This window comes from Rhineura floridana, chromosome 3 (genome assembly GCF_030035675.1).
Source record: "Rhineura floridana isolate rRhiFlo1 chromosome 3, rRhiFlo1.hap2, whole genome shotgun sequence".
In the NCBI taxonomy this organism is placed as follows: domain Eukaryota; kingdom Metazoa; phylum Chordata; class Lepidosauria; order Squamata; family Rhineuridae; genus Rhineura; species Rhineura floridana.
In genome coordinates, this window is record NC_084482.1 from 120,265,883 (window position 1) to 120,278,022 (window position 12,140).

The window sequence follows — 12,140 nt, forward strand, 5'->3', positions numbered from 1 at the left end:
TGCACATTGGATTTTACATGCACAGACTTAGGCACTCACATAGGCAAGAAGGGACATCTAGAGTAGGGCAGATAATCTGGAAGGACAGGGGCTGGCTCACTGCCTTTCTATGCAATTGGTTGGAATCAAGGGAAGCCATCCAATCTACCCCCTTGTCTGTTTTTTAAAGTTAGGGCTAGGCATGGGAAGTCTAGAAACATGCATACCCATTACCGTGATGCACAACATGGGAATCTTGGATACCAATGTATTTATGCAAAAACATGCTGAGTGTATATACACTCCTGAGGGACTCAGCTTTCATTTATAAATGGACCACTGTGTTCATAGTTATTGCTCAACTGACATCAGTATTCAAAACCAAGCCTTTATTTAATCTAGTCTGATTTTATTGTATTGATTTGTTCATATAATTTTAACTGACCCACCTAGAGCAATTGTGGAAAGGGGAGCTGTAAATCTTTTAAACAAATAGATAATAAATCTATCTCTGAAATTTGCTGAGAAAGACTTTTCAGATCTGAATACTAGGATTGTGCTGAGTCTTCTTGCCTGCAGGATTAATAGGCAAATTCTTTGCTCAATGGGTCACGAAAGAGGCTTTAAAACCACAAATTGGGAAACACACCTACAGGGCTAGATTGCAAAATCGAGGACTTTGGAATTTCCTGTTGATGCTGAAAATCTGAAAAGTAACTTTTGTGCTAGAGAAGGCCTATTTAGAAATGGTTTGTTTTGGCTCTGAGTTCACGTTGAATCCAGAGTGTTGTTTCTGTGAGTAGATATATAGTGAACATTAAAACTGGAAAAGCAGCTTCAAACTAATTTGAGCACCAGATTTAGATCTTCAGATCTGCTCAAAAGGCAGGCTTGGATATTAAGGTGCTCCATGGCCCCAACAACATGCTGTTTGTCTGGGTTCTTTTGGGTCCTCCTAAGTATGTTGCTGCTGCTATCATCATTCTGGCTGTGTACTAGAAAAAGGGTGTGAGAGACAACACAGGCACTGAGTTATGGGCAGGAGTCAAGGCCAGGGATGGAAAGATTTGTCTGTTTCAGTTCTTTGTTTCTCATGTCCCCATTTAAATTCAGTTCTCTACATTTCTGCAGTAATTTGTGATTTTAAAAAAACCCTCATGAAGATTCTCCAGCATTTCAGTGCAAATTGCACTGAAAACGATATGAACCCACCCGTACGCTACGTTCAAGATCAAAGGCCCTCCTCCGGGTGCCTACTCCAAGGGAAGCTCGGAGGGTGGCAACAAGGGAGAGGGCCTTCTCAGTGGTGGCCCCCAAATTATGGAATGATCTTCCTGACGAGGTGTGCCTGGCGCCAACACTGTTATCTTTTCGGTGCCAGGTCAAGACTTTCCTCTTCTCCCAGGCATTTTAGCATGTGTTTTAAATTGTTTTTATATTGGTTTAAATTTTAAAATTGTGTTTTAAATTGTTTTTAAAATATGTGTTTTAAATTGTATATTTGTTTTAATGTTTTTGATTGCTGTAAACCGCCCAGAGAGCTTTGGCTATGGGGCGGTATACAAGTGCAAGCAATAAATAAATAAATAATTTTCATAATACACATTTATAGCCAGTTTTGACTAATGTAAACATTTTTGCAAGCAATTTCTTGTCATATAATGCATTTTTGTATGTTATTTTCATGCATACATTCATTTTTATGCACACTTTCCCCTAACATATTTTTTTGTAAAGATTAATTGGTTGGCAAACTGCATGGCAAAATTCAAATACGTGCAACTTTTGAAGGATGGCTGTGTTTTGGTTCTCATATTGTTTTAGAAAGTACGATTTTGATAGATTTGGCTTGAAATTTAAACTGAATTGAATTTCTCACCCATCTTAGTCATGGCCTTAGACAGCAAGCCCCACAGCCAATTAATCCTATGCTCCTGTCCTGAATTTTCAGAGTAAAGAAAATATTTTCCACCCAGATTGAATCACTCCTAAGAGGGTTTTTTTTTTTTTAAAGCTACCATCCTTAATTTTATCAGTAGGCTGAATATTTGCCCCATAACAATATTTTCTGAAACATTTTGTGTGGAAGGAGAGTCATTGCTCCTTTACGATGGACAGTTTATTAACGGGGAGGAGGCAGGAAAGGGTGCAGAATCTGCAGTCAATGGAGCCACCTAGTGAATAATTAAGTGAAATGTAATTTCACTTGCTGCACAATTCATAGAGAAGAGTTAAAACATTATGCTGATTATTGCTTTATTGCAGATGTATGCTGGAGACAATAGCATCACCAGGAGCCCAAGGGAAGGAGAACAACAGCACTGAGAGCTCACACCTCTACACTGGGCATCTCCAAGCATTCATTGGGAACAGAGTAGAACAGAGCAATGTAGCATTCAGCTGTAACTGCACGCTAAGTCTTCAAGGGCATTCCCCCATGTGTTGGAGACCAAGGTTCCCATCACTTTTCCTAGAAAAACAGGAGATTACATACGCAAATTAAAACAATCAGTGTTTGAGACACAGAAACATGATTCTATATGCTAAATTATGACCCACCAGTCTACTTATGTAAGGCCCATATACGTTTAATGGTAAGAACAGCAGTGGCCAAGAACAGACCAGTCCGTTTCATAGTAGGAGAGTCTCTTGACTGCCAGTAAGGGCAGTCACAGGCTCAGCACTACAAGGGATTCAAGTAACTGTCAAGGGCAGCAACGTTTTTAGGGATGCCAATGAAACAGCACGCAATCTGAATGGTGCACCCTTCCTATATATATTTTCTCTACATCAAAACAATTCACATTTTGTGCCCAAAAGTGAAACTCTATTACTTGCATAAATCATACTTTGGCTATGGGGCAGTATACAAATGTAATTAATAATAATAATAATACTAACAATAGAAATGTGCATTATTTGCATGCAATTATTTTTTATCATTTATTTCTTGTCTGCCAGTGCTAATGGTGAAGGATGAAGAACTCTGCAGAGCACTAAGCCCCACCCTATAATGACTGAAAAACCTCTTCAGCTCCCATGTCACATCATCTTGGCTATGTATTCAAGGGCCAGAAACACGGGTCACATCATATACTGACTGTCTCTTGATTCAGCCAAAAATCAGAAAAGTTGTCATCAACAGCTTGGAAGGAACCAAGACAACTCCCTCTTATGCATGATGCTGGGAAAACTCCCTTGCCTTGTTTGGATAGTTACACATCCCTGTAAGTCTTAAAATCATACAGCAGGAATCTCATATAAACAATATTGTGTGACCAGGTTGTGCATGGTTTGTTTGTTTTTTAAAAAACCCAACAGGAATCTCTCTGATTTGGCTTTAATATAGAAGATCACAAATACATTGACTCACTGAATGCAAAAATGTGAACCCTGTTCCAACATTCCTCAGAGGTGAATTTCTTCCTGACTTCAACAAGGAACCCATTCCTAGCAAGTTTGGATTAAGCTGGGTTTGTATGGGCAGAGACTTAAACCAGAGTTTCCCGGTTGAATTGCCATCAGAGCAGAGTGCATGCAAGTCCTGAATACAAGTGTTTTTCTTCAGTACAGGGGTAGCCAGCTTCCATCCTCCATGACTCCTGGCCATGTTGGCATGGGCTGATGAGTGTTGGAGTCCAACAACATTTGGAGGGCACTGTGTTGGATACCCCTGCTTCAGAAAGTACACAAGCAGGCCTGGTGTCAGCATCCGTCTTTCTTGGGTAGCTGTCAGGTCCCAGTGCCCTGGCAGCGCCCACTGGTGCTGACATCTGTCTGCCCCCACTTGGTCTGCATTCGTAGCAGTGGAGATTGGCCTCACACCACCCACCATTTAAAATTTCTCACAGTGCCCCAGAACAATGGAACATTGTGGGTAATTAAAATGGCAGACAGATCACATTTACCCTCCACAGACTGTGGTACTTCCAGGGCACACTTTTGTTGGAAAGAGCACAGCAGTCAGTTGGCACTTTTCCAGGCAGGCAGTGGCGTCACTAGGGTTGGTGTCACCCGGTGCGGTAACTCCTTGGCGAGCTCCCAAATGTTCTGCTGAGTGTGCACGCACACGTGCACAAGGCCAGCCACCCATGTCAGCGTGCCTCCCTTGCCCCACCGACGCTGCTTCCGGTCTCGCCCGCCCGCATGCCTGCCTCCAAGGAGGAGTTGGCTGCTCCGACGCTGACCCGGAGCGCTTCTTGGCTCCTTTGCCGGGCAACGGCGCGGGCACCCTGCCCCGCGACAGGGCAGCTCTGGGTGTCACCTCCCTCATGGTGTCACCCGGGTGCGGTCCGCACTCCCCACACCCCGCTAGTGACGCCACTGCAGGCAGGCCCTCAAATGTGGAACTGGCTATGAAAGCAACATAACAATTATAGCTTCACTACTTGCACATACAGAATTAGTGTCAATATACTAATACTTACAAAACTGCCTTGCAAAATGCACACTTGTTTCCATAAGTCTGGCCATCTGTGCCGCAGTGAGGGTTAGACTCTCTGGTGCAGTATGCTTCATCGTTGTCGTACTCACTACAGTCAATGGGCTAAAGGAATATGAAACATCTTTTAAGCAATAGTTTTCCTTATAGTTCTACTACAAAATAGAATAGCCCTGTTATTTCCTCCATTCTGCATTCACAATAGAAATGCAGGTCATTCTGCACACTCTTGCAACTAGACTTAGTTTTCCTTGAGCTAAACCACTTCAGACTGCAGGCGGAGACTCACATGACTGAATACTCCTCTAGAAAAAAGAATCCACTCACATAGAAAACTAGCATGTTAGGGGGAATCCTATGTCAGAACTCTTCTCCCTGCCATCTAGGCTTGGATCTAAAGAGCTCCATGGATAAGTGGAAGGATGATTTCTGCCATCTGCAACACACAGCTTTCTAGAGGTTTCCCCAAGCCTTGGTAGTGAACTTTTTTGTGGGGATCCAATGGAGAGACTTGATGTAGTATAGCAGAGACCTGGGAGTATTACTTTAGTGAAAACTGAAGATTATGTATAGGAAGACTATTGGGGCATTAGTCAAAATTGGGCTCCTTCAGGAGGAAGGCTGGGATAAAAAATGAATAAATAATCAATAACAAAGCCTACTGGATTAGACCAAAGGCCCATCTAGTCCAGCACCTTGTTTTCTGCAGTGGCTAGCCAGCTGCCTCTGGGAAGCCCAGAAACAGGGCATGAAGACAATGTCCCTCTCCTGCTTTTGCTCTTGGCACACTGCCTCTGAACCTGGAGGATCCACATTGCCAACTTTCCCCCTCCATTTTGTCTTTTTATTATTTATTTGCTTTATGAATTGCTTCCTATGAAACATCTGGAAGCACCTGACAATAAAAAACATCAGCAACAAAAAACATATATTAAAGCAATTTCAAGTCCTATACAGATACAGACTGGGATTAAAAAAGTCTCTGCTTAAAAGGATTGTTGGAAAAGAATGGTGTTCAACAGGCATCCAAAAGAAAAGTGCCTGTCCGGGAGGGAGTTCCTGAGGGTAAGTACTGCCACACTAAAGGCCTGATTTCGACATCTTACAGAACATACCTCCTGAAGAGATGGTGTTTGCAGGAGGCCACCTCCTGCACAGCACAGTGATTGGTTGGGTATATAAAGAGTAGGATGATCTGTTCGGTATCCTTGTTCCAAGCTGTATAGAGCTTTGTACACCAGTATCTGCGCTTAACCTGATAGCTAATTAGCAGCCAGCACAATTGTTTCAGCAGTGGCATAACTTGGTGGCAATATTTTGCCCCCATGAGTAGCTGAGCCACTGCATTTGCCACTAGTTGGGCCAACCGCACAGGTGGCCCCACATAGCGCGCATTGCAGTAATCCAACCTGGAGGTTACCAGCCCATGGATGACAGTAGTAAGGCTACCCTGGTCCAGAAACATAAATAGCAATCTAAACTAGTGGCTATCATCAATCAAGTCTCCTTTTTAACACGTAATAATCAACTGATAAATTGTGTCAAATTGATTTTATCGTATCTCCATACAAGGAACATTTCTGAGGATGCTCAGCACAGAAAAATGTTTCCTTTGATTAAATTAACACACCTTGCTGTTCGGAAACTCATCTTAGAACTGCTCACCTTGATCACAGAACTTGGAGGAGTCCTATGCTATCTGCCCATGTCCCAGTTGCCAACAGAAAGGGAGAGGACAGAGAACCATCACCATGGAGAACTGGATAACAATCCCTTTCAGGGGTGAGTTAGGATCTCCTCTCCTCTCCTCTCCTCAAAGTGGCCTTCTAGAAAAACTAGTTACCAACCAGGGCCATATGCAAACAACATCCCAGGAGTAAATAAAAATAGCTGCACTGACCTGTCCCTCATGTTGGCTGGCAACATCTGCAACAGAAAGAGAAACAGCAAGGGTTACTAACATTTTGTAGAGCGAAGCACCAAAGGAGTAATAGAAACAAAAAAAGGTATATACTGTATGTGTATATATGAAACAAATCTATGCTTGAAGATTTCCCTAAAGTTAACTAAACAGACAGACTGGCCTTGTTAGGTACAAATCATCAATATACAATGATAATCCAGTCTGGGATGCAGGGGCGGGGAAGCACCTTTGCACTAGCTTAGCAATCTTTCTGAATTTGTTTATTTATTATGTTTTTATCCTGCTCTTCTTCCCAAAGGAGCCCAAGGCAGCATAAACGTAAATTAAAAAAAAATTAAAACAGCCATATAAAAGAACTATCAATAAAATTCTTTATACAGGCTGTCATACATAACAAGTAAAAAGTATTTAGACTGATAGATAATAAATTGTACAGGTCTGCAGAAATCTTACCTTATTCTCAAGGATGCATGGATGTAAATCTGTCTGACCATAACAGGAAACCATGCATACAGAAGTGATGCCAGGAATGGACTTTAGACTCTGGATAGCTGAAGCTGACATGGCTTACAGGCCATATCCACATCATACATTTAAAACAGTATTATACCATTTTAACAGTCATGGTTTCCTCCAGTGAATCCTGGGAACTGTAGTTTGTTAAGTGTGCTGAGAGCTGTTACGAGTTCCCTCTTCCCCTCACAGTTCCCATGGTCAGGGGACATTGTAATGCCTTTGTGCAGGATCTTATCTTTTAATATCCCTACAGGTGCTGTCAACAAGGACAGAGGCACAGTCCATTTTACAGACAACAAGCAGAAACAGACAAATATTCTGGAGACAGTAGTGGGTGATCTGCCTAGCCTTTTGCATCTCTCTCTCTCTTTGAAGGCAAAGCCTTTTGGAGCCTGAGGCTGTTTAAACATCTGCTGCTAAATTTACCTACCTGAGAAGAGGTAGAAGAGAACCAGGCTCAGAAGCCCAAAGACACTTGCAGTTTTCATTCTGAACCTATAAGTTTGGTTCAAGTCAAGCAGACAGGTTCTCAGTGTTAAAACCCAGGACAGCTCTGACCCATCCAACTCCATTTATTTATACACACAGCACAGCAGGCCCCGCCTGGTGAAAAAATAATCTCTGCCTCCTTTTAGGAACGATCATTGGGCGAGAAGACAGCAGATGTTCATGGGGCTCTCCCATCCTTCAGGAATGCTGTTTTATCCACATCAGATCTAGACTACAATAATTACGTGAGACACCCTTGGAGCTTGTAATTTATCTGTCATTGCTGCTTTCTATTTCCTTCTTAATCACAATGTTCTCACAACTTTGAACATCCCAACCAGTCATCCAGTAGGGCAAACAGCAATTGTTATATAGCACATAGATTCTGACTGAGTTCCCACAGGTGTAAAGAGTTACAAGCTGTTTCTTAATAGAGATGGATTCACATTGGGAGAACGTAATGGATCTAATACAGCTTTCTATTTTGGAAGCCGACTCTAAATGTGTCCAGTAAAAAAGTCTTAGGAGAATACCGTATAAAAGAGCAGTACTTCATTACTGTTTCTGGCATCACACAGGTTACACGTGCTACTGCCAACACTCCTTTGGGACCTATTTAGACTAGGAATGTCAGTTTTGCTTTTTTCAATTCTATGAAGGAACAAAAGAACATTATAGATTTGTTCCTAAACTGGGAGCCCCTGAGGCCCAATAGGGAACCTCAGAATGAATCAAGAATTGTAAATTCTAGTCCCAGATTTCTTTCTCATGCTTTGGATGGTCACCTCATAACTTAATTATTTTTACTTTTTAGAGTTGGGCATCCTCACTGGCTAGAATGGCACAATCCATTATGGCAACTTTTGACAATCAGATGTCCTCCAGATGTTCTGAACTATAACTCATATCAGTCCCAGCCAGCACAGCTGATGGGAGTTCTATTTCAGAACATCTGGAGGTCCCAGGTAGCGAAAGACTGCATTAAAATACCTTGAATAGTACCTTTCCCCTTATTGTTGTTGTTATGTGCCTTCAAGTCAATCACGACTTATGGCGATCCTATGAATCAATGATCTCCAATAGCATCTGTCGTGAACCACCCTGTTCAGATCTTGTAAGTTCAGGCCTGTGGCTTCCTTTATGGAATCAATCCATCTCTCATTTGGCCTTCCTCTTTTTCTACTCCCTTCTGTTTTTCCCAGCATTATTGTCTTTTCTAGTGACTCAGGTCTTCTCATGATGTGTCCAAAGTATGATAACCTCAGTTTCATCATTTTAGCTTCTAGTGATAGTTCTGGTTTAATTTGTTCTAACACCCAATTATTTGTCTTTTTCACAGTCTATGGTATGCGCAAACCTCTCCTCCAACACCACATTTCAAATGAGTTGATTTTTCTCTTATCCACTTTTTTCACTGTCCAACTTTCACATCCATACATAGAGATCGGGAATACCATGGTCTGAATGATCCTGACTTTAGTGTTCAGTGATACATCTTTGCATTTGAGGACCTTTTCTAGTTCTCTCATAGCTGCCCTCCCCAGTCCTAGCATTCTTCTGATTTCTTGACTATTGTCTCCATTTTGGTTAATGACAGTGCCAAGGTATTGATAATCCTTGACAAGTGCAATGTCTGTTGGCCAGTAGTGATATCTATGTGACTCACAGACAGAGGTTTTTCGGAGGAGAATGAAACCTGCAATAAACGGGTTAAACAGAGCAGTAAAAGACTCTTACAAAGAACTTTGCCTGGCCTGGATTATTTCTGGTTCTGCACAGCTCCGGAGTCGCTTCTCTGGACTGTACCAACACGCACGCGCCAACAATGTCCTCATTGTCAACTTTAAAGTTACATAACTCTTCTGTTGTCATTACTTTAGTCTTCTTGACGTTCAGCTGTAGTCCTGCTTTTGTGCTTTCCTCTTTAACTTTCATCAGCATTAGTTTCAAATCATTACTGGTTTCTGCTAGTAGTATGGTATCATCTGCATATCTTAAATTATTGATATTTCTCCCTCCAATTTTCACACCACCTTCATCTTGGTCCAATCCCATTTTCCATATGATATGTTCAGCATATAGATTAAATAAATAGGGTGATAAAATACATGCCTGTCTCACACCCTTTCCAATTGGAAACCAGTTGGTTTCTCCATATTCTGTCCTTACAGTAGCCTCTTGTCCAGAGTATAGGTTGCGCATCAGGACAATCAGATGCTGTGGCACCCCCATTTCTTTTAAAGCATTCCATAGTTTTTCATGATCTACACCAGCCTTTCCCAAACTTTGGGTCCCCAGATGTTGCTGGACTACAGTTCTTATTTTTCCTGACCACTGGCCATGCTGGCTGGGGCTCATGGGAGTTGTAGTCCAACAACATCTGGGGACCCAAAGGTTGGGAAAGGCTGATCTACACAATCAAAGGCTTTGCTGTAATCTATAAAGCACAGGGTGATTTCCTTCTGAAATTCCTTGGTCTGTTCCATTATCCAACGTATGTTTTCGATATGATCTCTGGTTCCATGCTAGGGATAATTAGGAAAGGTATTGAAAATAAAACAACCGATATCATAATGCCGTTGTATAAATCTATGGTGCGGCCACATTTGGAATACTGTGTACAGTTCTGGTCGCCTCATCTCGAAAAGGATCTTATAGAGTTGGAAAAGGTTCAGAAGAGGGCAACCAGAATGATCAAGGGGATGGAGCGACTCCCTTATGAGGAAAGGTTGCAGCATTTGGGACTTTTTAGTTTAGAGAAAAGGCAGGTCAGAGGAGACATGATAGAAGTGTATAAAATTATGCATGGCATTGAGAAAGTGGATAGAGAAAAGTTCTTCTCCCTCTCTCATAATACTAGAACTTGTGGACATTCAAAGAAGCTGAATGTTGGAAGATTCAGGACAGACAAAAGGAAGTACTTCTTTACTCAGCGCATAGTTAAACTATGGAATTTGTTCCCACAAGACACAGTAATGGCCACCAGCTTGGTTGGCTTTAAAAGAAGATTAGACAAATTCATGGAGGACAGGGCTATCAATGGCTACTAGCCATGATGGCTGTGCTCTGCCACCCTAGTCAGAGGCAGCATGCTTCTGAAAACCAGTTGCCGGAAGCCTCAGGAGGGGAGAGTGTTCTTGCACTCGGGTCCTGCTTGCGGGCTTCCCCCAGGCACCTGGTTGGCCACTGTGAGAACAGGATGCTGGACTAGATGGGCCACTGGCCTGATCCAGCAGGCTCTTCTTATGTGCTTATGTTCTTATGTTCATCTTCCCTTTCTAAATCCAGCTTGGACATCCGGCATTTCTTGCTCCATATATGGTAACAGCCTTTGTTGTAGAATTTTGAGCGTTACTTTACGTGCATGGGATATTAAGGCAATAGTTCAAGAATTACTGCATTCCCTGTGATCCCCTTTCTTTGGAATTGAGATGTATATTGAACTCCTCCAGTCTGTGGAACATTGTTTAGCTTTCCATATTTGTTGACATTTTTTGTCATAATTTGGACAGATCCAGTCTCAGTAGCTTGTAGCAACTCTATTGGTATGCCTTCCCTTCCTGGTGACTTGTTTCTTTCAAGTATTTTAAGAGCGCTTTCACTTCACATTCTAAAATTTCTGGTTCTTCATCATACGGTTCTTCCGTGAATGAATCTGTCATCCTTGCATCTCTTTTATAGAGTTCTTCAATGTATTGCTTCCATCTTCCTTTTATTTCATCTCGGTCAGTTAGTGTGTTCCCCTCTTGATTATTAAACATCCCTACCCTTGGTTTAAATTTTCCTTTAATTTCTCTAATCTTTTGAATAGGGCTCTTGTTCTACCCTTTTTGTTGTCCTATTTCTATACATCTATTGTAATAGTTCTCTTTGTTTCTACGTACTAGTCGCTGTATTGTTGCATTTAGGGTTCTAACCGTGTTTCTGTCTCCTTTTGCTTTCCTTCTCTCTTTAACCATTTTAAGAGTTTCTTCAGTCATCCATTGAGGTCTTTCTCTCTTTTTCAATAGAGGTATTGTCTTTTTGCATTCTTCCCTGATAATGTCTCTGACTTCAGTCCATAGTTCTTCTGGTTCTCTGTCAACAAGTTTAAGGCATCAAGACTGTTCCTTATTTGATCTTTATATTCTTCTGGGATGTTATTTAAATTGTATTTTGGCATTATGATTGCTTTGTTCTTCTTCTGTAGCTTTACTCTGATTTTGATATGACCAGTTCATGATCTGTATCACAGTCTGCTCCTGGTCTTGTTTTTGCAGAAAGTATGGAACTTCTCCATCTTCTGCTACCAATTATATAATTAATTTAATTCCTATATTAATCATTTGGTGATATCCACATGTACAGTTGTCTTTTCGGATGCTCAAAAAATGTGTTTGCAAGAAAGAAATTACTGGCTTCACAGAATTCAAAAAATCTTTCTCCTGCTTCATTTCTCTCCCCTAAGCCCCATTTCCCCACAATTCCTAGTTCTTCTCTGTTGCCTACTTTTGCATTCCAGTCCCCCATGATTATCAGCACATCTTGTTTTGGTGTGTGATCAATTTCTTCCTGTACTTCTGCATAAAATATTTCCAATTCCTCTTCTTCTGCGTTTGCCGTTGGAGCATAGACTTGGATGATGGTTATGTTAATAGGTTTTCCATTAAATCTCATTGACATAACTCACTCAGACCTTGTGTTATTGCTCTTAATTGTTTGTGCTACATTATTTCTCACTATTAAAGCAACCCCATTTCTTCTTAATTCCTCATTTCCTGCATAAAATATTTTGTGGTTGCCTGATTGAAA

General features: G+C 41.5%; 1 protein-coding gene across 1 annotated transcript; it reads right to left on the reverse strand.

The window, feature by feature from the left end:
* Positions 1-2,238: 2,238 nt before the first annotated feature.
* LOC133382278 (serine protease inhibitor Kazal-type 6-like) lies at positions 2,239-7,399 on the reverse strand. The gene is made up of 4 exons (XM_061621959.1): positions 7,291-7,399; positions 6,321-6,346; positions 4,407-4,525; positions 2,239-2,449 (listed from the first exon to the last, which is right to left on the reverse strand). Exons 1-4 carry the CDS (start codon positions 7,346-7,348, stop codon positions 2,401-2,403), a joined length of 252 nt encoding a protein of 83 aa, XP_061477943.1. The 5' UTR covers positions 7,349-7,399; the 3' UTR covers positions 2,239-2,400.
* Between the last annotated feature and the right edge of the window lie 4,741 nt (positions 7,400-12,140).

Coding starts and splice junctions, on each gene's coding strand:
- LOC133382278 (XM_061621959.1), bottom strand. CDS start 7,348: ATGAAAACTGCAAGTGTCTTTGGGCTTCTGAGCCTGGTTCTCTTCTAC. Junction 6,347..7,290: donor TCTCTTCTACCTCTTCTCAG/GTAGGTAAATTT, acceptor TTTCTGTTGCAG/ATGTTGCCAGCCAACATGAG. Junction 2,450..4,406: donor GCATTTTGCAAGGCAGTTTT/GTAAGTATTAGT, acceptor CTGTTTTTCTAG/GAAAAGTGATGGGAACCTTG.